General features: G+C 49.8%; 2 protein-coding genes and 1 long non-coding RNA gene across 52 annotated transcripts in view; 1 reads left to right on the top strand and 2 right to left on the bottom strand.

Moving 5' to 3' along the window:
• EPB41L1 (erythrocyte membrane protein band 4.1 like 1) overlaps positions 1-27642 on the bottom strand; it is a 137241-nt gene that overhangs the window by 1772 nt on the left and 107827 nt on the right. For 6 of the 50 annotated variants that reach the window (XM_063720463.1, XM_063720457.1, XM_054541511.2 and 3 more), the window contains 7 exons: positions 18940-19350; positions 16449-16553; positions 14378-14458; positions 9822-9908; positions 8938-9021; positions 6836-6916; positions 6386-6502 (listed from right to left, as the gene is read on the bottom strand). In XM_063720463.1, the coding sequence (XP_063576533.1) occupies positions 6386-6502; positions 6836-6916; positions 8938-9021; positions 9822-9908; positions 14378-14458; positions 16449-16553; positions 18940-19350 (966 nt within the window). 50 annotated transcript variants of the gene reach the window in all.
• On the top strand, positions 16662-25868 carry LOC129052222 (uncharacterized). Its single transcript, XR_008517146.2, has 4 exons — positions 16662-17086; positions 17458-17573; positions 18466-18641; positions 25515-25868. It is a non-coding gene; the product is annotated as an uncharacterized LOC129052222 (long non-coding RNA).
• LOC129052221 (uncharacterized) lies at positions 19357-25579 on the bottom strand. The gene has a single exon (XM_054542236.2). The coding sequence runs from the start codon at positions 23018-23020 to the stop codon at positions 20978-20980; it is 2043 nt and encodes a 680-aa protein (XP_054398211.1). The 5' UTR covers positions 23021-25579; the 3' UTR covers positions 19357-20977.

The following is a 27642-nucleotide window of genomic DNA, read 5'->3' as shown; positions in this document are numbered from 1 at the left end:
TACTATGTTGCTCAGGCTGGAGTGCAATAGCTATTCACAGGCACAATCAATGCACATTACAGCCTTGAATTCCTGGCTTCAAGTGATCCTTCTGCCTCAGCCTCCCAAGTAGCTGGAATTACAGGTGCACACCACAGTGCCTGGCAAGTTTCTTAACTTCTTTAAGCCTCAATTGCTTCCTCTGTAAAATAGGTTCTGCCTCCCATTATAGGGAGGAATCGAAGCAAGGGCCCAGCATATAGTAAGTGCTGAATAAATACGGGCTGTTCTTATTATGATGATTGTTGCTGTTGTTAATTTAACCACACACTACTCTGATCTCCTTGAGGGTAAGGGCTGTCTTTTAACTCTTGTCTTTCCAGTGTCCAACACTGTGCCTGGCAGATAGCAACTACTCAAAACCATTTAATGGATGAAATGTCATTTCTGCTACTTGCATACAGTCAAGTGCTAACGGAATCACAGAAAATGGATCTTTCTTGGCTCATTTGACAGATAGGAAACTGAGGCCCAGAGGCTTCAGGCTTAGTAAGTTGGCAAAACTAAGACTAGAGCCCAAGTTTCCTGTTTTGGAACAGGTCAATTTTTTCCCATTAAATTTTGGAAGGTTAGGAAGCTGGGCAAGTGCTGCCCTCTTGCTGGTGGTGTTTGGGAGACAGGTCCTCTTTGAAGGAGGTGGGCCAGTGGGAGAAGATGGAGCAGAAACCAGATGTCTGACCTGCAAGGTTGCAGGGAGAGAAGGGAAAAGGTTCTGTGTGATATGGGTGACTTTCCACGCTCATAGCAAGAACTTCAAGAAGGAAGAACTTTAAGAAGGAAGACAGAGTTAACTGAAGCAGGGACAGATGTTTCTGGAGGATTTGGGGAAGGAACAGAAGATGAAGACCAGTAAGACGAACACCCTCATGGAGACAGGGCCTCAGGCACCAGGCTGGTGGTGGACAATTATGGTCTGACTTTCTCAGTGCTCTCATCAACCTCTAAACATGGAAAAACCTCAGAGGGACAAGGAAGCAGGTTCACCTTGCTGATCCCCTTCTGTAGGCAAGACACAGATCCAGTATATCACAGGTGGGTGTTGTTTAGTTATTACAGCAACTCCAATGTATACATTAATGACATTTTGCAGATGAGGAAACTGAGGTCAGAGAGGTTCCTCTGGGCACACAGCTACCAAGGTGTTTCTAGCTCCAAAACCTAGTTGTATCCATCTATTCCTTCCTTCCTTCGTTTTTTTTTTTTTTTCTTCTTTTTTTTTTTTTTTTTTTTTTTTACAGGGTCTTGCTCTATTGCCAGGCTGGAGTGCAGTGGCGTGATCATAGCTCATTGCAGCCTGGACCTCCTGGATTCAAGCAATCCTCCTGCTTCAACTTCCCAAGTAGCTGGGACTACAGGTGCCAGCCACCACACCCAGTTAATCTTTTAAATTTTTTATAGAAACGAAGGTCTCATTATGATGGCCAGGCTGGTCTTGAACCCCTGGGCTCAAGTAATCCTCCTGCTTCAGCCTCCCAAACTGCTGGGATTACAAGTGTGAGCCACTGTGCCTGGCCCCTGGTCAAAATTGAGTAGAAAGAATACTACTCAAAGAATACTACTCATGTAGCAAAATTACTACATCCTAACTGGGCATTGGTTTTGGTTTTGTTTTGTTTTGTTTTTCCTTACAGTAACAGGCTGCACTTGAAGTTTGTGCATCAATTAATGAAGTGGCTGTCCTATAAGTCAGTGTAATCATTATTCTGGGTATGTGGGATGTCTTCATAAGCCCATAGACACTTCAGAAGTACCAAAGACATCTAAACAATACAGTGTTATGATTTATTCTTCTGGTTTATTACAGCACAGCACAGTCCCTGCGTGCAGCATTTTGTTAGCCTATTTCAAGTTAATAGTAATAGTAGTCATAATGAGCTTTTATTAAGCACTCACGATGTGCTAGGCAGTGTGCTAACTACCATGCTGCATGGATGATCTTGGTAGCCCTAGGAGACAGATGTTATGAAAAGTGGGTATGGTAAAAAGGTCAAGACCATTGGGTTTTGGAGTCTAACAAATTGGGTTTCACTCTCTAATCAATCCATCATGTTTACAGCTTCATGACTGTGAGCAAGCCACTTAACATCTCTGACCCTCAGTTTCCCCATTTGTAAAATGAATGAGCAGGTAACAGTACTTGTGTTGAGTGCATGGCCTGGTGCCTGGCACAGCGTAAGCTTTCCATAAACTATAGCAATTGTTATTACTATGATGATCATTGCCATTTGGCTGACAAGGAAACATAGGCTGAAAAGTTTAAATGATTTGCTAAAAGGTCACACAGCTAATAAAGGGCAGGGCTTGAGACTCTGCAGGAGTGCAGAGCTCTTCCTTGGGGTACCAAGAGGCATCCATCCATTAAGCCAATGTTTCCAAGCACTTTAAAAAGGAGTTTTCGAATTCAGAGGAGACCTCTTCTAGAATTAGTGAGTCTGACTGTATTAAGAGTCAGACGTGGGTTCTACTTGACCATAATTACTGGTAAAGCATGTGGGCCGAAAGGCAAGGGAGAGAAACTTCTGGCTTGCCAGGGCAACATAAACAAGGTGACCTTTACAGAACAACCCAGAAGAGAGAGAGATGGGGCATGGTGGTGCGTGGGGCAATGGCAGCGAAGAAAGAACTAAAGAGAGGCGAGGAGGGAATGAGACAGCAAAGGGAGCAGCGAGGTGGGCAGATGTGAAAGACTGCATCGCAGCGGGGTGGGCAGCATGTGGAGGCCAGGATGAGAGCTCTGAATGGCTAGGGAAATGGGAAGGCGGGAGCCTGGGGGCCTGGTTCTGAATGCCCTGAGAAAGATGAGGAGGCGTGAGAGAGGGAATGGAGAAGAGATGGGAAACACACAACAGATACCCCAGGAAAGCAAATAGCCAGAGGACTATAATTGGAAGGGGGCTCGCTCCACCTCTTCATTTTGCAAATGAGGAAACCGAGTCCTCACCTGGGAAGAAAGGGACCTACGGTCACACACCAGTCAGTGGAACAGCTTTAGAGCCAGGTCCCTGGATTCCCAGTACAGAGTTCTTTGCATCAATGCTCCTATACCTGGCTGCACGGGGACTCCCTAAAGACCAAGGTAAAAATGAAGATTCCCAGGCAGTACAGATCCCAGGTCCCAGTCCAGTCTTTCTAAATCAGACTTTACGGAGAGGGTTCTTTAGTGCCTGTATTTTAAAAAGGCTTCCCCAGGTGATACACCCAGCTCAGCAAGTGGCCTACACTCTACCACTCTGAGATTTGGGAGGAATAAAGGAAGAACGATTGAAAAACTGAGGGGATAGGAATGACAATCACTTGTATGAAGGTCTAAGGAAGGCTGGGAGGTAGGCTCCACCCATGGCCAACCTACACTTCTAGACCAGTGCTGTCCAATAGAAATAGAATGTGAACTACACATGGAATTTAAAATTTTCCTAGATAGGTCCGGGTGCAGTGGCTCACACCTGTAATCCTAGCACTTTGGGAGGCCGAGTTGGGCACATCACTTGAGATCAGGAGTTTGAGGCCAGCCTGGCAAACATGGTGAAACCCCGTCTCTACTAAAAATACAAAAATTAGTTGGGTGTGGTAGCACACGCCTGTAGTCTCAGCTACTTGGGAGGCTGAGGCACGAGAATCACTTGAATCCGGGAGGTGGAGGCTGGGGTGAGCCAAGATCGTGCCATTGTACTCCAGCCTGGGTGACAGAGTGAGACTCCATCTCAAAAAAAAAAAAAATTTTTTTCCGAGATAATAGATTTTCTAGATAACACTTCCTAAATTTTCTATATACTTCTATTTTTCTAAAAATTTCTAGATAAAGAGAAAATTTTAATTTCACAATTAAATTTCTCAATTTTGGTTTACATTAAAATGGTTTAAAAAGAAACAGGTGAAATTAATTTTATTTTATTTTACTTTTGAGACGGAGTCTCGCTCTGTTGCCCAGGCTGAAGTGCAATAGTGCCATCTCAGCTCACTGCAACCTCTGCCTCCCGGGTTCAGGCAAATCTCCTGCCTCAGCCTCCCTAGTAGCTGGGACTATAGGCACCCACCAACCCCCACTCCTAATTTTGTATTTTAGTAGAGACAGGGTTTCACCACGTTGGTCAGGCTGATCTCAAACTCCTGACCTCAGGTGATCCACTTGCTCTGGCCTCCTAAAGTGCTGAGATTACAGGCATGAGCCACTGTGCCTGGCCAGATGAAATTAATTTTAATAGTACATTTTACCTAACCTGATGTATCCCTTATCATTTAAATATGTAACCAATGTAAAAATTATTGAGATCATTTACATTCTTTTTTTCATATTAAATTTTCAAAATCCTGCACGTATTTCACCCTTAAAGCACATTTCTTTTTAGACTAGCCAATTTCAAGTCCTCAATAGCCACGTGTGGCTAGTGACTACCATCCCAGACAGCACAGCAAGAACACTTCCGTCACTGCAGAAAGTTCTGCTGAACAGCCCTAGTCTAGACCAGAGGTTAGCAGCCTTTCAGAGCAGCAGGAAAATGTTTCAGTGCTTTTTCTTCTGACATTAAGAGGTCTGGTAATCAAAGGAAGAGAAACATTCTTGTATCTTTCTGGAAAAGACTGGTTTCGTTCATTCAAGGAAAAGGGCAAAAAGGAGACCAGCAATTATATTTGTGGGGTCTTTGAGATGGATTTTTTTCATTGTGGTAGAACCCGTGAAATGTGTGAAGTGCACAACTCTAAGTGTGAGAAGAATTTTATAAATATACACCCTTGTAACCCACCCAGTTGAAAACAGTGACATTTCCAGCACCCTAGAAGGTTCCTTTGTGGCCCTTCCCTCTTCCTTGTGAATACTGCATCCCAGAAGTAACAGAAAAATCAGAAGAATTTTTTTCTCAGATAGAAAATCAGAAATATTCTGATTTTCAACATTGTCCATTAGTTTTGCTTGCTTTTGGACTCCCTACAAATGGAATCATACAGTTTATACTTTCTGTGCTTGGCTTATTTTATCCAACTCAATGTCTATGGGATTTTGTTTTAAGATCTGATAAGATCTGGTAAATTTCCAGAGGGCCCAGAAGAATCCCTCCCCTAATTTAGGTTGCTAAAAGCCCTATCTGCCCCAACATCATCTTATTTCTCTTATTCACCAAAGCATTGACGGCCCACAGTGAAACAGGAGAATATTAGAGTCCCTAAGATTTTGGCACCTGCAGGTCTCAGAAGTCAAGATGCAATCATGCCAGGCATGGTGGCTCACGCCTGTAATCCCAGCACTTCGGGAGGCTGAGGCAGGCGGATCACTTGAGGACAGGAGTTTGATACCAGCCTGGCCAACAAGGTGAAACCCCATCTCTACTAAAAATAGAAAAATTAGGCTGGGTGCGGTGGCTCATGCCTGTAATCCCAGCACTTTGGGAGGCCAAGGCGGGCAGATCACGAGGTCAGGAGATCGAGACCATCCTGGCTAACACAGTGAAGCCACGTCTCTACTAAAAATACAAAAAATTAGCCGGGCGCGGTGGCGGGTGCCTGTGGTCCCAGCTGCTCGGGAGGCTGAGTCAGGAGAATGGCGTGAACCCGGGAGGTGGAGCTTGCAGTGAGCCAAGATTGCACCACTGCACTCCAGCCTGGGCAACAGAGCAAGACTCCGTCTCAAAAAAATAATAATAATAATAAAATTAAATTTAAAAAAATATATATATATATATAAATTAGCCAGGTGAGGTGGTGCACCTGTAGGCCCAGCTGCTCAGGAGGCTGAGGCAGGAGAATCACTTAAACCCAGGAGCTGGAGGTTGCAGTGAGTCAAGATTGTACCACCGCACTCCAGCCCGGGCGACAGAGCAAGATTCCATCTCAAAAAAAAAAAAAAATTGCAATCAAGCAAGACAAAAGGGATCAAGGGCTCTGCTCATCATGTCCCCTTAACAACATTCGGTGACTTGTGATAGAGAGAGAGACTCAGGGCCAGGAATGTGGCACTGGGCCTAGTAGGACTTTTTCTGACTTCCGGTTTATAGGCAATGTCCAAGGAGATAATGAGGACCTCCATCTGTCCCACCTCAATATCCACTGTCAATCCTCTCTTCATTTCCCTCCCTTTAAAAAAATTTTTAACCACTTCTGCATTTATTTTTCTGGATCTGGAGCCTGAAACCCTAAAGAAACCAAGGAACCAGTCTTCCTTCCTCTCCCCATCAACTTGTATCTCAGGGAGGTGCCTCTCTCCTTTGAGCAGCAAATCAGGAAGACTGATGGGGGGAGGGTCAAAGCTGCACTAGGGGTCAAGTCACTGGGTTCTCAGATGGAAATGGCTCTCAGAGGACCTTGCTACTGCTCCCTCCTCTCTCTCATGGTTTCTGGGCCTCAAGAGCCTTACCTGTGGCTTCTTGTCCCTCTCCTCCGGGGATGGGTCTGTTTCTCTGTATACGACAGCTTTGGTTACCAGCATATCAGGATGCTGCAGTTTGGCCTCCTTGATGGCCAAAGCCAGGGCCTGGTGGTAAAGAACAGCAAAGGAAGAAACCATGAAATATCCAAGATGAGAGAGACTGTGAAGAACAGCAAGGCCTCTAGTGCACAGCTGGAGAAACTGAGGCCCAGGGAGGGGCAAAGTCAAACAACTAAAGGGAGAGACTAGAGCTCAGGTCTTCTGGATCCTTCTGGCTCCCATCTAATGCTCCTTCCTTGGGGGTTTCTCATCTGAACAGGGTCAGCAAGAAGTGGACACCTTCTCTGCCCATGAGGGTAGCCATCCATGGGTAACCCAACATAGGAGGGATTGAGGACAGGGCAGTGGCACTGGGAAGAACGGTCCCTACCCCCATACCTGGTCTTGATCGACATCTTCATCCCCAGTAATGATGATTCGCTTCTCGATCCTCGTCTCAGAAAACCCTCCTTTCACAGTCTGCAGAGGGAGAGGGAGGTGAGGTCACTCTTGGGTCCTGTTGGGGCAGCAGCCTCAAGAGGGGACCTACCCAAATCATCTCTCAAGGGCAGGACTGAGAACCAGCAGTTACCTTCTCTCCTGACTTCCTCAGATTTTTTTCTTTTCTGGTTTTGGACTTCGAACTGCAGATCTTGCCTGCTTGCCACCACTCCCCAAAACTACCAAACCACCCCATCTAGGACTTCCAAGCCCAGCTCCAATGCTGCCTCTCAGACCCTGGTTGGCAATGCTTCTGTCTTCCTGCCTTGGTATTCCCTGAGCACTGAGTCTGTCTCTCTCACAGTTCTGGACCTCTCTGCCTAGTGCCGACCATATGTGTGTCTGTGGCCTTGTTCACCTCACCAGGCTGCCAGCTCTTGAAGGCAGGGTCTGTATTTTGTTCATCTCTATATCCCCTCCTCCCCCACTCCCTCACCCAGTCTAACCAGGGCAGTGCTGAATGCAGATTTGTTGAATGAACACATGAATGAAATGTGAATGGTGACAAGGTTCTGCCTTAAGCGACTTCAAACAATACTACAAGAGAAAATTAGATTGATGATACTTATGACCTCTGCTATTTTCTGAAGGCAAGGGGTTTGGACAAGTTTAGAAGTAATAACTGAGGCAGGACCTAATTATTTGGCATGTTAAAGCAGGGTGGTGTCTGTGGGGAATCCCAGCTGGAGTCAGGAGTGGATAGAAAGAAGAAGGGGCTCCCAGTTGGCAGGGACTTTGGGAAGAAGAGTTTCCTGAGCTGTCTGCTGTGGGCATGGGATGTAAAACCTCCCATAAAGCTTTCAGAGAAGTCAACATTGCTCAGTAATGCTTTTGCTGAGAGTGGGTTCTTTGTGGGGTACGTGAGAAAGTGCTGAATCCTGTAGAGGCGCAGGCAGAGGCCAGGACAGGCTGTGCAGGAAGGCCCAGTACAACTGACCAGAGTTCTCCTCTGATGGCTCATCAACCTGGCTACTCCAGGCCTCCAGCCCTGGCTAGGTGCCCTCCTGCCTTCCTCCTGGCCACATAGGTGTGGATGCATCAGCCCACCTGCCTCCCAACTAGCCCTTGTCCTTATTGCTGGGTCACCCAGGAAGGCTTCCCTCCTTTCGCCCTACCTCTTCCTGCCTGAGCTCTGACTCACACCCTGGTCCAGGCCCTCCCCACCAGGCCTGAGTTATTTATTATCCATCTCTCTCCATACTTCTCCCTCTTCTTTCTCCCACCTATCTACACATCCTGGTGGACCTGATATTCTCTCCTCAAACCTATGTTCACTGGGTTACTCTCCAATCTAAAAGCCTTCATGGCTTTCCAATCTCCCTGAGGCCCAGATCCTCCAGAGTCAAATGTGTCCTGGTATTTGTTATTTGCTCTATATTCCACCTCCCTGCCCCCAGTGCAACCTAATTTCCTAGTTACACCCCCTACATGTGCTTCTCATGTCCCATAAACAGGCCTCACTTACTGCTACATCCAGCAGCCCCTGGCACAGAGGCCAACACAAAGTTGACACTCACTAACATCTGCTCAACGAACAAACAAATAAGCAAACACACAATTTCTGTTTCCCTCTTCTGCTTTGCTTAGAACACCCGCATCTGTCTTCTCCTCCCTCAGGTGTCCTGCCTGGCTTTCCAAGACTCTACTCAGTCCCTACTTCTTCCAGGAGATGCTTCCTGACTCTTGCAGGGCCTCCCATATGTCACCCCGTCTAGATTCCTCCAGCACCTTCTATCTACAAGGCGCACACGCCATGGTTCACAGTTACTTCAAAGAGGAGAGTATTGTTCCCCCTAGCCTGGCTGTCAACGCCGTGTGGGAAGGGCCCATGCCTAGAACAACATGTGGCACAGGACAAAGCGCACAGTATTCCAGAAGCTGGTAAACACTACAGGTTTTCTCTGTCCACTTTACAGATGGCGAAGCCGAAGCAGAACAACAGTCATGACCTTCTCGCCTGCAGCTCGGCTGGGGGCATGGGGCGCCCTGCTGCTACTCACTTTGGTGACATGGGTGGTGGTGGAGGTTGAGAGGGTTTCCGCAGTGGCGCCGTAGGTGCTGGTGAGGACATCTTTCCCGATGATCTGCAGAATATAACCACCCCCCACCCAGGGTGTCAGGTGAGGACACTGGGCTCTGGAGGGGTGGGGGCGGGATGGGGTAAAGGGCCCTGTGAAGGTGACGTTTCGAAGCCAAGATGCTTTGAGCCATTAAGAATTCAAGAATACTAGAATCTTCAGAAAACTAGACCCATCAAATTCTCAAACTCTGGAATCTGAGATTCCTAGACGCTAAGATTCCTGAGGCCCAGAATCCTAACAATACCCTAGAATTTAAGAATCCTGGCATCATGGAAGAATGACCAAAAGGATCCAAGGTGGAAACAGAGCCCTCCTGATGCCCCATCCTGTCATAGCCAGGTGCACGCTCTCTGTGGAGCTAAACAATGAGAACCACAGACTTGAAGAATGCAAGAGCTGAAAGAGACCCTATAGTGACAGACTCAGGGTCACCGGGCAGGCACCAACAGAGGCAGGTCCAGAATCCAAGCCTCTGGCCTCCTAGTCCATTGCTCTTCCTGGTTAGTAGGGAGGGCAGATGCAAAAGAACCATCAGCAGCACCACCAAGGTGAGGGGCCGCTTCACCCTCACATGCCACCAATGCCCCACTTACATGTGTGGGCAGTGGGGAGAGGGCCACTCATGAGATTCTAGCAGGCACCAGGAAGCCCTGTGGGCATCTAAAAAGGGTCCAGTTTCCTGGCTCTGCACCTAGAAGGGTGCCTTCTGGCCTCAACGCTGCACTTCCTGCCAGCCATACATGGGTCCATGCCCATATTCTCAGTGTGGAGTCCCCTAGCCTGAGCTGGCCTTGCCCACTTACCGGAGAAAGAGAACGGATTTCCGTGGCCACCGTCTGTGGGCCTGGGATCATGGCAGCTGCCCCCTTCCCGGACTTGAGACTGTTCTCCTGGGGAAACAATAGTGCTCAGATGGCCAGCTCTCAGCCGGGTGGGCCCCCAGGATGGGCGGAGCACATGGCCACGTAGCTATCACGACCACAAGGTTGAGTAGAAACAGTAGAAGCAAAGGACTGAAGGCATCGTTCAGTTCCGCCTCCTCTCATTCATCCCTTGCTCACTCAGGCAACACACTCGTTCACTCGCACATTTGCACACTCGCCCATTCAACAAACATTTACAGACTGTCTGGCGTTAGGAACACTGTAGTGATCGAGACGTGGCATTGTTCTCCGGAAGCACTAGCAGAGGAGTTGCCAGATTCAGGCTCGTGTCCTGCCCTGCCACCTTCGAGCCATGTGACTTGGGGCAGAGCCACTTCCTCTCTATGGGCCTCACAGATGCATCTGTAAAAAAGGACCCTTGCCCCAATCCCACAGAGAACCTATGAAGCTAATGGAGTAGAAAAGGTTTTGCAAACCAAAATACATAGGATAAATATAGGGGCGTAAGCTGGCTATTTAGAATATAATAATAATAATGACTTTCTGAGTGCTTGCTATGTGCGAGGCATCATTTTAAGGATGTTACATGCCTCATCTCATTTAATTCTCATAACACCAGTTGGGCATTATTTTTAATATTCCTGATTTACAGATGAGAAACTGGAGGGCAAGAGAAACTTAAGAGTTCAGTCTCCCAGCAAGTTAGTGGTAGAGCTGGAACTTAACTCCATGTTGTCTGACTCCAAGTCCGACACACTCTGCACGCCACTCTGCCCTTGGGAATCTTTCCCTTCAGACAGCTCCCTTGGCCCTACCTTAAATTCTAATTGCTAGATCTTCCTGGAATTGTCCCGACTTACTGCCCCCGATGTGGCGCCAGGGCCCAGCTGCCTGCTTCTACCTCCTACTTTCTGCACCATCTCAGAGCTCAGCCTTGTCTGTCCAGGGGCCCAGAACTGTGTCCATTCTGCAGGTCCTCAGTGGCCTTACCTCTGATTCTGGTCCGGGCATGGCACTAGATCTGGACTTCTGTCTACCAAGGGACAGGTGAGGACAGAAATTTGCTGACTTTCCCCTGCCGCTCCTACACCTGCATCCTGCTGAGGTTGCCAGCAGCCTGGTTCCTTGGTACTGCACCACAAGGCATGTTCCCAGATGCACCTGCAGTTCCAGAATGTGGCCCAGCAGCAGACTTTCCAAGGGCAGCTTCCGGGCTCAATGCTTCCTTTCCCCTTAACAGCCACTAACACCTCTGAATCCTAGCATCATTCTGGGAAGTTCTCCCTTAAAGCCTCTTATTCTCTCATTGTTCTGTCTTTGCCAGGGCAAAGCCTCACCTCCACCTTCACACTAAAAACAGAGGCCACCACTAGGGACATCAGTCATTCAAAACAAGGCACCCTCTGCTCCTCCCTTCCTCTCCTGTATCCTTGGCCAGTCCCGTCACCTGCCTCCAGGAGGAGTGGTTCCTCTCCCTGACCAAGGCAAACTCAGCCCTCTCTTCCTCCACATTCAGGCTGTCCTCACTTGCCACCCGCTCTCTGGGCCACCTCGGCTACTCAACAGCTTCTGCTGCCTCATGGAGGTCAAAGTCCCCTATCCCTTCACCTGTAGCCCAGATCTTTCTTGGACCCCAGGCCTTTAAAACCAGTTGTGTCCTAGACATTTTCCCCTGGAAATGTTCCACAGGCACCTCAGACTCATCTGATTTCGAACGGAATTCACTGCTTCTTCCACTTCCAACACACGCTTGTCACTAAAGAGCACTTTCCCCCATCGCTCTGTTTATATCAGCAGTTCTCCAACTTCAGAGGCATCAGCTGGAGGGCTTGGAAAAACATACACTGCTGGACCCCACCCTAGAGTTTCCGAGTCAATAGGTTTAAGGAGGAGCCCAAAGGACCTGCCTTGCTAACAGGTTCCTGGAACCACATTTTGAGAACCATTGGCTAATGAACGGTATCACGAGCTCATCTTTCCTCTTGTCCCCTGAACATCCTACCAACGACCAAATCCTGTGCTTTCCCCCATCCAGGCATCCCTTAACCCTGACCCCTTCTCTGCATCCACCTCCTTGCACTCCAGCCCCACCCCAGCCTGGGCACCAGTGTCTAAGCTGGTTCCCTGCCTTCTCTCTCTGTCTCTCCCAGTGGCATGTGGGCCCCAGAGCTCAGGGATGTTCCCTTCTTCAAGCTGGATTCACAGTGGCTGGTACAGAACTGTATACATCATGGGTGTTCAATCAATACTTGTGGAAGGAAGGAGAGAGAGAGAAGGAGGGAAGAATTTTTTGCTCAAGTCCCTCCTCCACCGAGGTTGCTAGAATAATCTTTCTAAAACACAGAAACACATATCTGATGACATCATGTCCCTAATGTAAAAAATTTAAGTGATTCCCCATTGTCTGCAGGACAGAAGTTTGAACTTGGTATATGACATTTGAGGTCCATCAAGCTCTGGCCTAGCCTTCTTTTCCAGCCCTTCCCCCCCGACTCCTCCTCCATGTGCTTGACATCTGGCTTTCTCGACCACTGGTCCTTCCCCAAATGCTGCGCTCCTTCCCTTCTGCCCTTTGCACTTGCTTTTCCCACTGTCTAGAATGCCTTCCCCTGGGACCGTACTTTATCCTTCAAGCATAGCTCACTCAAATGTCCCTGCCTAGGGAAAGCCTTTCCTGGCTCTTTCTGGCAGAGCTGTCACCCCATAGCTGTCCTCCTGGTGGCCCCTAGGATAGCGTTATTACACTGTCCCATGAAGGCAGGAAAGAAGTAACTGCAGCTCACATCTTCAGACCACTTATTATGTGCCAGGCACTGTTCTCAGGGCTTTGCACAGATTGCTTTGGTTCCCCCTCACATCAGCCCTTTGAGGTCGTGCTATTACTGCCCTCTACCCTCACCCATTTTACAGAAGTGAAAACTGAGGCTTGGAGAGGTTCACGTGATTTGCCCAAGGTCATCCAGCCAGGAAGTGGGACAGCTGGGCCTTGTTCTCCACTGTATGCCCAGAACCTAAATACAGGGGCACAGCACATTAAAGGTGCTCATGACAGTCATTTGAATGAATGAATTCCAGCAGGCAGTATAGTTTCTTCAACTGTATCCCCCATACCAGGCAGATAGTAGAGACCAATAAATGTTTTTGGAACAAATGAATGAATAGATGGATGGATGGATGAGTAAATGAATGGTATAAGTGCCTGCTCACCATACGAACGGATTTAAATTTAGCCCTACAAGCATCCCAGTGACACGTGGTGAAGGACTGAGGGGAGAGGAGAAACTGAGTGACCAGGGAAAGGTGTGCAAGCTGGTAACTAGTTTGGACTTACTGATTTTAAAATTTCTGTGTATTCAAAACCTACCTGCTGGCTAGTCTAGATTGATGGAATTACCTTCCTGTGTATATGTCATGGGGTTGGCAAGAAAAAGTATTTGAAAACAACTTCTCAGTGGCTCAAGATAGATCTGGCTCCAGCACTGCTACCTTCCCTAGCCCGAATAGCGGCTGCAACCGCAGCCCCAGCCCCATGTGGCCGATGTTTACAATGGTCAGGATTAAGGGAGCAGAGCAGAGTGGCTGGGGTTGAAAGTGGGGCTCCTGATGTCAGAACGCCTGGGGATAACCTGGCACTACCACTTATTGATTGTGTGACCTTGGGTAAGTCGCTTTACCTCTCTGAACTTCAGTTACCTCATCTATAAAGGTTGTGGAGGGAAGAGCATCCACTTCACAGTGTCTGTGAGCATCCACTGAGATTATCTACTCAGTAGTCTCAGCACATTGCCTGGAACCACAACCTGTGTGCCAAATGCTATCTGTTCTGTTTAATCATGAAGGGATCTAGTGTTGCCGGGGTCTCTTAAGAACTGCAGAATGGGGATTATTGCCATTTTACAGATGAGGACACCTGAGGCCAAAGGCCTTCCTTCATGGGTCAGACAGCAAATAAGTAGCAGAACCATGAGGTCCCTCAATAGGGAGGGCCCAAAAAATCCTGTTTCCAACTTAGGGTCACCGCACGCCATCTACTGACCAAGGCAAGGAAGTGGTCTAAGGCACGAGACAATGTGCAGCCACCAGGATGGGTCCACAGGAAGGACTCCAGCCTCACCTTCAGAGTGGAGGTGAGATGAGCCAATGAAATCTCAATGCAAGATGAGATTCGTGGGTGCCAATAACCAAAGAAGACCATTCTCTCTCTCTCTTTGCCGTGGCTGAGATGGTCTAGATAACTGACACTATCAGTGGGGATTCCATCGCCCACATTACTCACTTTGGAAAACTGAGGCCTGACTGTATGTCCTGTGGCAACTAAAGCCCCAGATAATAAATGGCTGACTTATGTCCCGTGCCTGATGCAGCGAGGGCAGCTCACAACTTCCTGAAGCAGCCAGGCAATGTTAGCTTGTTCTCTGGCTGTTTGGCGGGTCAGGGGGCTGGTCAGAGAGGGAAGCCTCCTGGGTTCAACTTACCATGGTGGTCGATATGGTCTCCGTGGTGATGGAGGGGGTGGTTGCTATGAACTCCCTCCCCACTGAGGCACTCCCATCAACCTGCTGACCAGAGGAGGAGTCGTTAGAGCTGGGGAGAGCCGGGTACACCTGCAGCATCTGTCACCTGGGCTCACGGCCTCCCAGTTACAAAGTGACAGGCTGTGTGAGTGAACATCACTGGCAGGGGGCTGCACACAGACCAAATCACAGAGGTGCAACAGGCCCTCATTACATTTCAACCAGTGTATTTGATAAATAAAAAATAATCTCAGACTATCTGGCAAATTCTATCCAAATTGCAATGTGTGTAATCTTTGACCTAGCAATCTCTAGGAACTGACTCTTTGGATATAACCTTTGAAAAGCTCACCGAGAAGTACGAGCAAGGAAATTCACGGCAGCGCTGATCATGAATTGCACAAAACAAAAACAATCACAGGGCAAGCCATTGGGAGACAGTGAAATAAATCAAGATTTGCCTCCTAACTGAGATGATCAAGAGTAAGGTGGGTCTATGTATGCCAGCAAGGAGTGATCTCCAAAATAATTACTAAGAAGAAAGGTAAGGTGTAAGAAAATGATCACTTCTGTGTAAACATTGTTAAGTATATAGAGATGTAGGTATCTGTATTGGAATAGGCTTATATTTTTTTCTGGGTGATATTATAAGAAAAATCCCATTTTGTTCTGCTTGAATTGTATAACCATAAACTTTTTTTGTTGTTTTGTTTTTATGTCAATAAGGGTTACTGGGCTGTGGGATCTAGGGCCAATTTTAGTTTCTTTATACTTTTCTGTGTGAAAACACAACAGAAACACGTGTTACTAAAACAAAACAGGTCGGGGGGAAAGCAGCTTGCCCAAGGTCACACAGCTCATCAGAACTCAAGAGTCCTGACCTGTAGTAGGCGGCCTCATAAACTCCTACCATCATTATAAAAGTGGGAGAAAAAAATCTGGAAACAAAAGAATTGCCCATGTTGTATTGGTTTATGTCTTATTTCAGTTTTCTCTTTCTCTCTCTTTTTTTCCCTGCCACCCAACCTGGAATGCAGTGGTGGAATCATAGCTCATAGTTCACTGCAGCTTCGACCTCCTGGGTTTAAGTGATCCTCATACATCAGCCTCTCAAGTAGCTGGGACTACAGGCATGTGCTACCACGCCCAGCTAATTTTTGTATTTTTTGTAGAGCTGGGGTCTCCCTATATTGCCCAGGCTGGTCTTGTACTCTGAGGCTCAAGCGATCTGCCTGCCTTGGCCTCACAAAGTGCTGGGATTACAGATGTGAGCCACTGTGCCTGGTCTTATTTCAGTTCTTGAGAAAAAGGTTAGTCTCAGAGCAAAAAAGCTCCTAGCATTGTAGCTCTTCTGGCCAGGAAAAACCAGGAGGGCATCTATCAGATCCTCAATCTTAACTTCCTAAGTTTAAAAAGCACAGAAGGAGTGCAGGGAATGGACTGGAAGTCATGAGCCTGTGCCTATGCCTGACAGCTTTCTCCAGGTGGTCAGGATGCTGCTTCTTGTCAAGACACATGATCTTTGGTTTTCTTCTTTCACCTTGTTCATTTTACTGATCTGATGTGGAACTCTAATGCATAAAAAATGACCCAAGGTGAGCTATTCTGACTGAAGATGAATTGGGATCTCTCCCTCTTCTCTCCCCAAGCAGCCCCTGAGATACCTCAAGAAACCTCTCCAACTCCTCCAAGCAATGTGAATCCCAATCCACTAGTCCCAATCCACTAGTCAGTACAGTCCTCCCAATATGCCCAGGAGGAAGGGGTAGACAGGGTCATTCCCATTTTATGGATGGCTAAATGGAGGCTTTAAGAGGTATGGTCTGCCCAGGACAGGAACCTGCTTTACCCGTTGCCCCTCCCCAGGGCTCAGGGAAGACACTGAGGCACAGAAGAGCATCAGTATTAACATATGGGTTCCAGGGAAGCTGAGATTAAAAGAGTTGGCCAAAGGGTTTGGCCACAGCAGTGGGGACCCTACCACCAAATGCCCAATACCCATGCTTAGGGTACATTGGAAGGCACAAGTTACCTGGGTGTTATCCATAGCGGAGACTCTGGTCTGCAGTACGGCCTCCGGCTCAATCTTCTTTCTAATGGCCAGACTGCTGACAGTCATGGTTTCCGTTTTCACGGGCTGTAGGAAAAGGAGGGAGAATGCTCTGTAACTGAAACCCTAGCATGACCCTTGCTCACAGACAATTGGTCTGCAGGCTATCTCCTATCCCCACAGCTGGCCACATCTCTGGAAGGGTACTCAGGACAGGTAAAAGAGTCATTGTGTGATATCATAGACAAATAGCCCACGAGGAGAGCCAGGACCACCACCAGGACCAGGCAGGTGCCTGGTGCCACACACCCTCATGGTGGCTATATGCTGTTTTTTAGGCTACTATTAGAACATCTACCATTTCATTAACATACTCTATGACAGGCCCCGGGCTAAGTGTTTTCCTTGTATACATAATGTCACCAAATCCTGGTGAGCTCACCACCTCTCAGCTGCTTCAGCTGAACTCTTCTTTTTTTGTTTTTTTTTCCTTTTTTTTTTTTTTTTTTTTGAGACAGTCTCTCCCTTTGACACCCAGGCTGGAGTGCGATGGTGCGATCTCGGCTCACTGTAACCGCTGCCTTCCAGGTTCAAGCGATTCCCCTACCTCAGCCTCCCAGGTAGCTGGCACTACAGGCCCATGCCACCACACCCGGCTAACTTTTGTATTTTTAGTAGAGACAGGGTTTCACCATGTTGGCCAGGCTGTTCTTGAACCCCTGACTTCAAGTGATCCACCTGCCTCAGCCTCCCAAAGTGCTGGGATTACAGGTGTGAGCCACCGCACCCGGCCTGGACTCTTCTTTAGAGCAAGAGCCACACATGCTTGGAGGCCTACAGCATCCAGGCAGGAGATGTCAATGAGCGAATAGGGTTTGTTGAGGACTGGGGTGAAGTAGAGAGCATGTGGGGTCCATTTGGGTATGGCAAGCTGTGATTATGACCTCTGAGTATAGTTGTTTTGTTGTTTTGATTTTGTTTTGTTTTTCAGATGGAGTCTCGCTCTGTTGCCCAGGCTGGAGTGCAATGGCACGATCTCAGCTCACTGCAACCTCTGCCTCCTGAGTTCAAGTGATTCTCCTGCCTCCCGAGTAGTTGGGATTACAGGTAGGTGCCACCACGCCCGGCTAATTTTTGTATTTTTAGTAGAGACAAGGTTTCACCATGTTGGTCAGGGTGGTCTTGAACTCCTGACCTCAGGTGATCCACCTGCCTCAGCCTCCCAAAGTGCTGGGATTACAGGTGTGAACCACTGTGCCTGGACTTTTCTTTTTCTTTTCTTGTTTTGTTTTGTTTTTAAGAGACAAGATCTCACTCTGTCGCCCAGGCTGGAGTGCAGTGGCACGATCAAAACTCACTGTAGCCTCGAACTCCTGGGCTCAAGTGATCCCCCTGCCTTCTTGCCTCAGCTCCTGAGTAGCTAGGATTACAGGCACAAGCCACTGTGCCTGGCTGAAGGGGATTCTTATAGATGGTTGCAACCCTGTAACCCAGCCATTCATCCAGTTAATCATCTATCAGTGCCTAGTATATGCCAGGCCTAGAAGAGCTGCCACCTGGAGGGACAGCAGGCTCGTCAGCCACTGACCTGACCGCTTTGGATAGTGCTGGAGCATAGGCATTACAGGGCAAGAGGGCAGGGGGGCAATACTTCTGCCGATGGTGGTCAGGAAAGCAAGCCCCTGCTAGGAAACTGACATTTGAACTTGGTCCTGGAACATGATAGGTTTGTAAGGCACCAAAAGGGAGAAAAAAAACCTGCTCAGAGAGTATAGCATGAAGTGAGAGCCCAGAGTGGCTAAGCTCATATTTCAATGCCAGGAATGTTGGGGAAAGGAGAGTGTAGGAGGGAGGTTGGGTCTAGAAGAGATGAGGGGGCAAAGGAATGATATGGGCAGACGTGCCTTAGAGAAATCCCTTTGCAGCTCTACAGAGGAGACCACAGAGAGGCCCAGAGACAGTCTGTCCCTCCTCAATGACCACATTTCCTCTCTTCCAGGAGTTTCCATTACCACCCTGAGACCCCAGGGCCAGATGGATTTAAACTGCTTCCCCTTCCCCGGGAAGCCCAGACCCCGGAGAGACAAGCCTGGGCCCGGATCAGGAAAAACCATTCAGCTTTCAGACCAGGCTGCAGGAGCCCCCCAGGAGTCCACAGACGCATGCTCGCTGCTGGTGCCATGCAACACAGGTGGGGGGCAGGGGGTCAAGTAAGACCAGACTACCTGTCATCGCTCGACCTCAGCAAGCGATGGGGTCACGGGGTTAAAACACCAAGGAGCGCGTGTTAGGGGTAAACCGAGACGGCAAACATGCGAGCACAGAACCATGCTGTTCTGCGGAGGGGCAGTCATGCAACACGAGACAGAGCTTCAGGCTGCAGGCTGGGTGCTCGGTCTTCTCACGGGTGGCCCGGGGCCCTCCGAGCATGCGGTGCCCAGTGGGCCCGGCTCTTGAGGAAGCTCCACTGTACCTCAAACTGGGGCATATCCGGGGTGGAGCAGGCCCCTCGATCCGGGCTGTCCTCAATGCCCCCAGACTCATCATCCTGGCTGGGGGCCCCCTTGTTGAGATCCCGGGAGAACACCAAGCCCTCAGTGTCCGAGTCGCTTTTGTCCCGGTCGAGCTCAGGCAGGCTGCGGGAGAAGTCTTCGAAGGCGCTGCCGTGGTAGTCACCAATGACCGTGAAGTCCACCTCAGCCTCCAGGCTAGATGTAGAGCTGACCGTGATGCTGGAGCACTTGCGCTCAATGGCCAGGTGGTTGTCCTTCAGGAACACCGTGTCTCTCTCCTGGTCCTGGTCCTCATCGCCCGTGTCACTCTCTGGGGCCCGGGGACGTGGTGGTTTGACTTTCTCCTCGGAGCCCTCCCTCAGCCCTGCTCTCTATGGCCAGATAAAATCAAAAGAATGGGGATGTGGGGTGGGGAGAGAGAGAGAAAGAGAAATCAAGATGGTGAATGTCAGGAGAAATCTCGGGGCTGTGTCGACATCCCGAATGGAAGAGCAGGCCAGGAAATGAAAAACACCCCAGGAAAGGTTCCTTGAAATCATAACAAGCTTAAAAAAACAAAAACGACTCAAGAGTGGAGATGCCCCTTTCCGAGGGTCTCACACTGATGGCAAAAGCAAGTACAAAGCAAACGTCCTGCCAGTGAGTCCTGGACAGGAGGCTCCATCCAAGGGTATTGGATCTGGGAGCTTATTGGAAGCAGCATTGCACGAAAGGCAGGGATGGAAGCCCGGACCCCAGGCCCATCCGTGCAGGCGGGCGTTGAGAAACAGAAACTAAGGAGGGAGATCCAGGGATTCAGGGAGACCCAGGAAGGGAAGGCAGAGAGGTTGGAGCCAAGAACTTTGAGGAACAAAAGAGGAAGCCAACATGTTTGTCAATTCCACTGAGTCTCCGGGGGAGGGGTCAGCATCGACTAGAGAGAAGAGCAATTCGGGGTCAGGCCTTTTGGGCACGAGCTTCTTGGGAGCTGAGTGCTACACCAGCTCCACCCTGAGCTCCATGAGTGGATCACGGGCAGGTCAGGGAGTAGAGGCTCTGGTCCCATCAGTGTAATTGACAACAGCGGGCCAAGGCAGTGCCTCGGGGAACCAGCAACTCTTGTCCGACATACATACCTCTCAACTGGCCTGTCAGGGATTAAACACCACACACACATTTTTGGCTGGTTCATAACATTCTCTTTAAAGACCAACCTAATACCCACGAAAGATTGTAAAGAACTTGGCTTCTGGTTCTAGGGATTCAGTGGGCTTAGACATTCACTTGCTAAGCGAGCCTCCATTTAGCCAGTTTCTGGAAGGTTGAGAGGTGTGAGGGAGACATTCCAGACAAGCCAGAGTTGAGCAGCATAAGAGGTGCTGCCACAGCAGGTGGGAACCTAAGGCGGCGATGCATCCTGGCCGGGTGAAGGTGACCGGGTCATCAGGGCACAGAGGGGCTGCAGAGACCTGAGGGCCCGAGGGGCTGGCGAATCTCAGGTGCCCCCCATTCCCAGGGGTGTTGGCTGCTAAGTTGGTGGAGCGCTTCTCTTCCCTGACCGCATCTCCGGATTTGTTCTGGATTAGAGAAGACAGTTAGTCTTAAGGAGGCAGAAAGAAACTTGGCAGTGGGACTGAGAGGGAACCAGAAGCGAAGGATGGAAACCTCTGGACTGTCAACTTTCCCAAGGCGGGAGAACCAGGGATGGGAAAGGATGAAGAAAGATCGCTGGACAAGCCAAGCAAGGTAGGCAGGAACCCAGCGGGTATGAGCGGCAAGGCAAAGCAGGTGTGTCATTTGCTGGTGGTGGCGCCACCTTCTCCATGGGGGTTGTGTGACCCTCTGGGCACCAGGTCACACCAAAAGCTGAGGGTCTTTGTGGCCAAGCTAACATGGGCCAAGCAGAAAAGCCCATCGTTCAGCCTGAGCTACACCCAGGCCCGTTTAGGGAAAAAACTCACAGGGATGGATAAGCAGCCTCTGATTGCAGTAATGACGAGGGGCCACTGAAACATGCTTCTAAAAACTACAGAGCATGCGGCCAGCCCCCATGGGCGGGGAGCAGCGGTGGGGGCGGGGGCTCACGCGGCCAGTTACCCCAGTTCCAGTAGCTTCTGCCAGCGTGGTTTCACAGCCCGAATCAGGGGACACGGGCTCTAGTTCCATGCGCGCTTCCTGGTAGGTTGCAGAAGTGTCCTCCCCGAAGTGTCTGGTAGCCAGAGGTATCACTGTGGAATGTGTGGCTTTGGGGCTGGCAAAGTCCCCTGGGGGCTGGAGTTGGGCAAAGCCCAGGTCTGAGAGCGTACTCCGCTGCTGCTCTGCCTGTCCCACGGGGGCCTCTGAAGACAAGTCATTTGGAAGAGCCCTTGCTTCACCCTCGCTCGTTCGGCGAGTTTCAGCTCCGTGGGTCTCAAATATCCGAATTTTATTGGCCACTGAGGTCTTGCTAATATCTTCTAGGGAGCCCTCTTGGATCCCAGCCTGGAAAGAGGTCATCTCCCTTTGCTTCCCTGAAGGGAACCCAAACCCCAGAGGTATGCGCCCCTCAGCTTCTTCAGGGACTACTCTTGGCTTTCTGCTGGCGATGGGAGGAGGCCTGCGCTCACCTCCTGTGGCAGGGGACACCACAAACCCTACTTGGTCCTTGGGCTCTGGGCTGGCTTTTGAAAGATGGACATGTCTAAGAAAGGGCTCCCTGAGCTCCGAAGGCTCCCCTGACCCATGGGAGGTTGGGCTTGGAGAAGCTTCCTCCAGAGCTGCCAGGTCCTCAGAATGACCAGGGGAGGCCGAAAGGGGAATGATCACCTCCATGTGAAGAAATGCTGAAGCCTCGCGGTCCTTCAGCTCAGCCCCTCCTTTCTGGGTGGGAACCACTCCCCTCTCTTTGGGTGGGAAGTTGCCTCTGTCTGGTTTGGCTGGCTTCCTGACATTCAGAGGGATGGCCCGAGGAAGGGCGCAGGCCTGGGGATCGGAACGCACACCCCGTCCTCTGTGAGGAGGGTGCTTCTTCAGTTCCTCTGTGGGACTTTCCTCAGCCTTTCCCAGCAAATCTCCACTCACAGGGTTCCCTTCCTCTTGGGCTGCGCTGGCTGTCAGGTGGGGAAACTCTCCTTCCACTCCCCACTGGGCATCTTCCCAGCCTTCAGCAAACGTCTGTCCTGCAGGAGATCCCTTCAGGTCACCAGGTCCTCCATGGTTCTTGGGGGTCCCTGCCCCTTCCTCTGGGGAAGCCATGTGGGCTTCGTCCTTGCTCCTGCTGGAAGCAGCAGCAGAAACCTTCAGGTCTAAGGAATTCAGCGTCGGCCTGGGCTCACCTCCAGGAGGGGCATCCAGGCGCCCTTTTCTCTCCTCCAGGGGTGGAGGGAGAACTTGGTCTTCTGAGTCTTTTTCTTCATAATTTAAATAGAAGCTCCTCTCTGCAAAGGAGGTATCAGTTTCATTGCTCGACTCAGCTCTGGCTTCTGCGTGGGCTGGATCCAATAGAAACGACTGGAGTCCTCCCTTGTTGGAGGCTGGAGAGAGGACGTCCACCTCTGCTGGCCTGGTCCCTGGAGCAGTGGGTCTCCCACAAGTGTGGGGCTCCTCCAGCCCCTTCCTCAGGTCTGTCTGGCCCTCCGGCTGACCATCTGACATGCAGCGGTTCCTGATGGTTGCCTCTCTGGTGTCTGCCCTGAGCTCAGAACCCTTGAGGAGCTTTTCTGCCAATGTGCGGCTGGAAGCCAGGGCAGCCCCTCCTGGGCTTTCCCTGATCCAGGGGCCTTCCTCCCCCACTGACTCAAAGTCTTCAGGACTCGCAATCATTTTTCCTTGTTGCTGGGTGTTTGCTCTTCTGTTTCCCACCATTTCTTCTGTGGCCACTTCCACTTTGAACTTGTCCACCAGAACGTCTACCTTGGAGAGTCTGCCGTTGGCAAGGATACCAGCAAGGCCTGCCTGCCTTTCTTCCTGCTGCATGGTGGTCACTTTTAGGAGACCGAGCTCTTCTGGCCTAGTGTACTGTCTTTCTATAAATACCCAATGCTCTGAACCCTGTGTTTCAATTGGAGCAAGAAGAGTTAACATGAAATATCAGGTACCTGAAGAATGGGTGAGTTTTTCCCTTTGTAAGAGGGGACCAATCTACCACTGAAATGTTTGACTTTGGGACAGCACATCCCCAGAACTGGCTGGGGAGAGGAAGGCATGACGTGCCAGCCATTCTCATCAAGGTCCCTCTTCCCATCAGGCACTTGATAAATTATTGACCAATTTTCCTCAACCACTGCCCCCAACTTGATAAAATGGGATGAGGTCTTATGCCCTCCCCATGTCAGCCATGGGGAAATGGAGATCCACAGATGGGCCAGGACCCTTCCTCTTCCTCTTTTAATAACATAACTGCCACCGTCAGAGGGGAAAGTCGTTTCCATCACATAGAACCTTTGAATGTTAGAGTCAAAAGTACTCTTACAATGTTATCCAGTCTCATTTCCATATTGTGTAAATGAGGAAACAGGTCTAGAGAAGGTCTGTGACTTGCCCAAGGTCACTGTTAGTAGAAGACAGAGTCAGGAAAAGAAAGCCTGATTTTTGAGGCTGGAGATCTTTGCTAACTTACTTCACAACCACGGAATATGGGTGTCAACTGTGATCTAATGGCAAATTGAAGGGATGCATTAAGTTCCACAGGCCACAGCCTGAAATCGAACCTTTCTACGAGGGCTTCTGGGAAGAAAGCAGAGTAGTCATGGAGATACCACATGGCCAGGTTAGTGCCAGGCACCACAATGGCTTAAACAGCTTTAACATCGTGGTGTTCAATCTAAAAGAAACAAATACCAGGGCCCATTCTAATTCTAACAAAACCCATAGAAAGAGCAGAAAAGGACTGAATAGAATGCATCAAGGAAGGGAGAGAGGTAAAGATCTAAGCATCATCGTGCATCAAAAGCACCAGAGGCCAAGCGCGGTGGCTCACACCTGTAATCCCAGCACTTTGGGAGGCTGAGGCTGGCAGATCACGAGGTCAAGAGATCAAGACCATCCTGGCCAACATGGTGAAACCCCATCTCTACTAAAAATACAAAAAATTAGCCAGACATGGTGGCATGCACCTGTAATCCCAGCTACTTGGGAGGCTGAGGCAGGAGAATTGCTTTAACCTGGGAGGCGGAGGTTGCAGTGAGCTGAGACTGTGCCACTGCACTCCAGCCTGGCGACAGAGCGAGACTCTGTCTAAAAAAAAAAAAAAAAAAAAAAGGCCAGGTGCGGTGGCTCACACCTGTAATCCCAGTACTTTGGGAGGCTGAGGCAGGAGAATTGCTTGAACCTGTGGGGCAGAGGTTGCAGTGAGCCAAGATCACACCATTGCACTCCACCCTGGGCAACAAGAGCAAAACTCCATCTCAAAAAAAAAAAAAGCACCAGATCGCAGCACTGTTAGGCCATCTCCCAACAGCCTCTACCTCCCCCAAGAGTTCTTCAAACAATGCCTGGGAGGGGATGATGGACTTCTAGGGTGGTTAGAAAAGCAGGAAAGTCACTGGGCTTTTCATCTTGTGGCCACAGGATACTTCCCACAAAATTTTAATGCAAGTCGGCTATGTGACAGAAATACAGAGCTGCCCTGGTAAAGTTGGGGGTGTGGGCGGCCTTAATGCCCTGAGGTACCTACCTCCTTACTGCCCCAACTAGAGCCCCTCGTGATACAGATATGGAAACTCAGACCTGGAGAAGCATCTTGCCCAAGGCCATACAGGGAGCAAGTGGAAAGGCAGGCCTTGAACTCAGTCTCTGACGCCACGTTCTGTGAAGTGTGTCCTCTCCACCCTACCATGACCACCTCCACAGGGAGACATGCCCAAAACTGCTCCTGGCAGCAGGAGGGAGAAGGTTTATATGACCTTGGGCTCCTTTTCAGGTTATGACTTGGTGAGGAGTCTGTTAATCCCACCCCACAGGGAGGAGTCTGTCAGATCCCATAAAACCTGAAACATTTTGAAGGTCCAAGAGAGCATCATAAACCCTCTGTTCCCCACTGTGTTTTCAGAAAATCTCTCTGTCAGGGAATCAGAACCCATTAAAATAATCTTGTCCATGGGAAAGCAAGATAAAAGGAAGGGGGGAAGGTCTAGGTAAAGTCTGGGGTGGGTTTCTGAGCTTTTACTTCAGGTCATTAAGCCTTCAGGACTACAGCTCCTGAACCATCCCAAAGGGACGTGCTTTGAGAGCCTACAGAAGCTAGGTCCCTTTGCTCATTTCCTTGAGAAGCAGGTTCCTTCAGCTGCCTCCATTCCAGCTGTACTGACATCCGCCTGGCAATGATGGCCAAAGCTAATCAATGTGCCTCCTTCTGGAACATTCCTGCCCCAATTCTAACTGGCAATTAGGCTAGATAAGCAAGAGTGAGTGGCGCAGGTGCTGGCAGAGAATGAAAAGTAAGACTCTGCAGGAAGAAAGGGGAAATGTATAGTGCTTGTTAGTTACTATGTGCCAGGCAATACCAACCCTTTGTCTAAGTTATTAAATTTAATCCAAATGGCAACTTGTGAAGCAGATATCGTTATCCTTATTTCAGAAGGGGAAACGGTATCCCAGAGGGGAGAGGCCATGCACAAGATGACAGGCTGAGCAGCAGGGGACAAAGTAAAACGTAGGATCCTGAAGAGGAAAAGAAAACTGAACAAAAAAGAAAAAAACTTCCACGGTGCGAAGGCACGGGTAGAGCCACACACCTGGCCCGAGGGGTTGGCGTGAAAGTCGTTCTAACCCGAATCACAAGATGGGATAATATTAGGGTAGCCCCAGGTAGCCGCAGCCCTGCAGCCATTCTTTCTCAAGCCAGGGGACCGTCGGTGTCTTGCTCAGAGCGCCCCCTGCCGACAGACAGGGGCACTGCAGCAAGGGAAGCTAGCAACAGGGGTGGGGAAAAACAGAGCCAGTTGGGCTCACAGCTGTCTGCACCCAAGGCACAGACAGGAAACTCTCCAGCCTGGCTGTTCTCCTGAATCCAGGCTGTTCAGGCCCCTCCTGGAGCTCTGGGTCACATTTGGGGGCCTGCCTTTTTTTTTTTTTTTTTTTTTGAGACAGAGTTTTGCTCTGTCGTCCAGGCTGGAGTGCAGTGGCATGATCTTGACTCACTGACACAGCCGCCTCCCGAGTTCAAGCGATTCTCCTGCCTCAGCCTCCCCAGTAGCTGGGATTACAGGCACGTGCCACCACACCTGGCTTATTATTATTATTATCATTATTATTATTATTATTTGTATTTTTAGTAGAGACGGGGTTTCACCATTTTGGCCAGGCTGGTCTCGAACTCCTGACCTCAGGTGATCCGCCCAACTCAGTATCCCAAAGTGCTGGAATTACAGGTGTAAGCCACCATGCCCGGCCAGGCCTGCCCCGGCAGGGGGTCCAGGGTAAGGGGCCCTCCAGAAACCATGTCCTGGGAGAAAGTGGGAAGAGAGTGAAGTGTTCTAGGGAAGGGGAGGTGTTCAAGTCTCCAAAGGGCTGGCCTGGAGGAGGATGCAGAGCGGCAGCAGGCACCACCGGGCAGAATGAGACCTACAGGCTGCTGATTTGAAAGGGCAGGTTTTAATTCAACACGAAAACTTCTCAATAGTTAATGGGCTGCCGCCAAGGACAGCAAAAGTGCCTGCTGTGGAAGAGGCTGGATGGACATTTGCAGGAGAATGATGGGGGGGTGGGGTGCAGGTTGTGGGCTCTGCTCCCCAAACGGGCACCTGTCCTTGGTCACAGGAGCATCTCTGTGTCCAGGGCATCTCTCTGGCCCTGTCCTTGGTATGCTGTTGACTCCTGTCCGATTTCCCTCAAGAGAGTGCGCGGATAGTTTTGTTTTTATTTTTAGATGGAGGAAAAATTCATAGAGTAGAAGTATGATTTATGTTTTATCACTTATGTAGCTCATTTATATCTTTCTTAAGGTTCCAGCACGTTTGCAGCAGCTATAGAAGTTTTCTCTGAGAATGGAGAAAGGTACAGGCCCTCAGAGGACAGCATACGTCAACAGGGGAGCAGCAGATATCGGGGAAGAAAGTTCTGCCCAGATGATCGCTCAGTACCTTCCAACCCTGACAGTCCATGAAATCCCAGGAGAGGAGGGAGTGCATCCTCCTTCCTGGGCCTGGATTCTATACCCAGCATCCATGCAGGACCACAGGAAGTTCAAAGAGCCCTCCACTTGCTGCCGCCCTGGGCATAGAAGCAGTGGCCTCCTCATTTCAAACACTTGCCTGACCAATCTCTCTACAACCCTAAGGATACTCCTTAGAGAAAGATGTCCACTTTTGCCTGCCTCCTTGATGGGCCCAAGCTCCAGGGGAATTCAGGGAAGACACAGGCAGGGGATGCCTGGAATGTCGTGCCCTAACTAGCCACTGCTAGACCATTCAGGCTTCTGAACAGAGACAAGACCTTAAGGTAGAAGGCATTTGGGTGCCATGACCCCTGACCCTAAGCATAGAAGTCAGAGCCTGCCTCTAGCATGATCCCTGACGCTAAGCATAGAAGTCAGAGCCTGCCTCTAGCATGACCCCTGACCCTAAGCATAGAAGTCAGACCCTGCCTCTAGAGTCACCTGCCTCACCAGGGCCTGAAAGAGGGAGATCATTCCTGCCTCTCCTTCAAGGCCAAAGGCAATGCAGGCTGTTCTGTCTTCCCAGAATGGTTGCAGTCCTGTCCCTCCT

Source organism: Pongo abelii, chromosome 21 (genome assembly GCF_028885655.2).
Source record: "Pongo abelii isolate AG06213 chromosome 21, NHGRI_mPonAbe1-v2.0_pri, whole genome shotgun sequence".
NCBI classification, from domain to species: domain Eukaryota; kingdom Metazoa; phylum Chordata; class Mammalia; order Primates; family Hominidae; genus Pongo; species Pongo abelii.
This window is presented reverse-complemented; position numbering and strand designations above follow the sequence as displayed.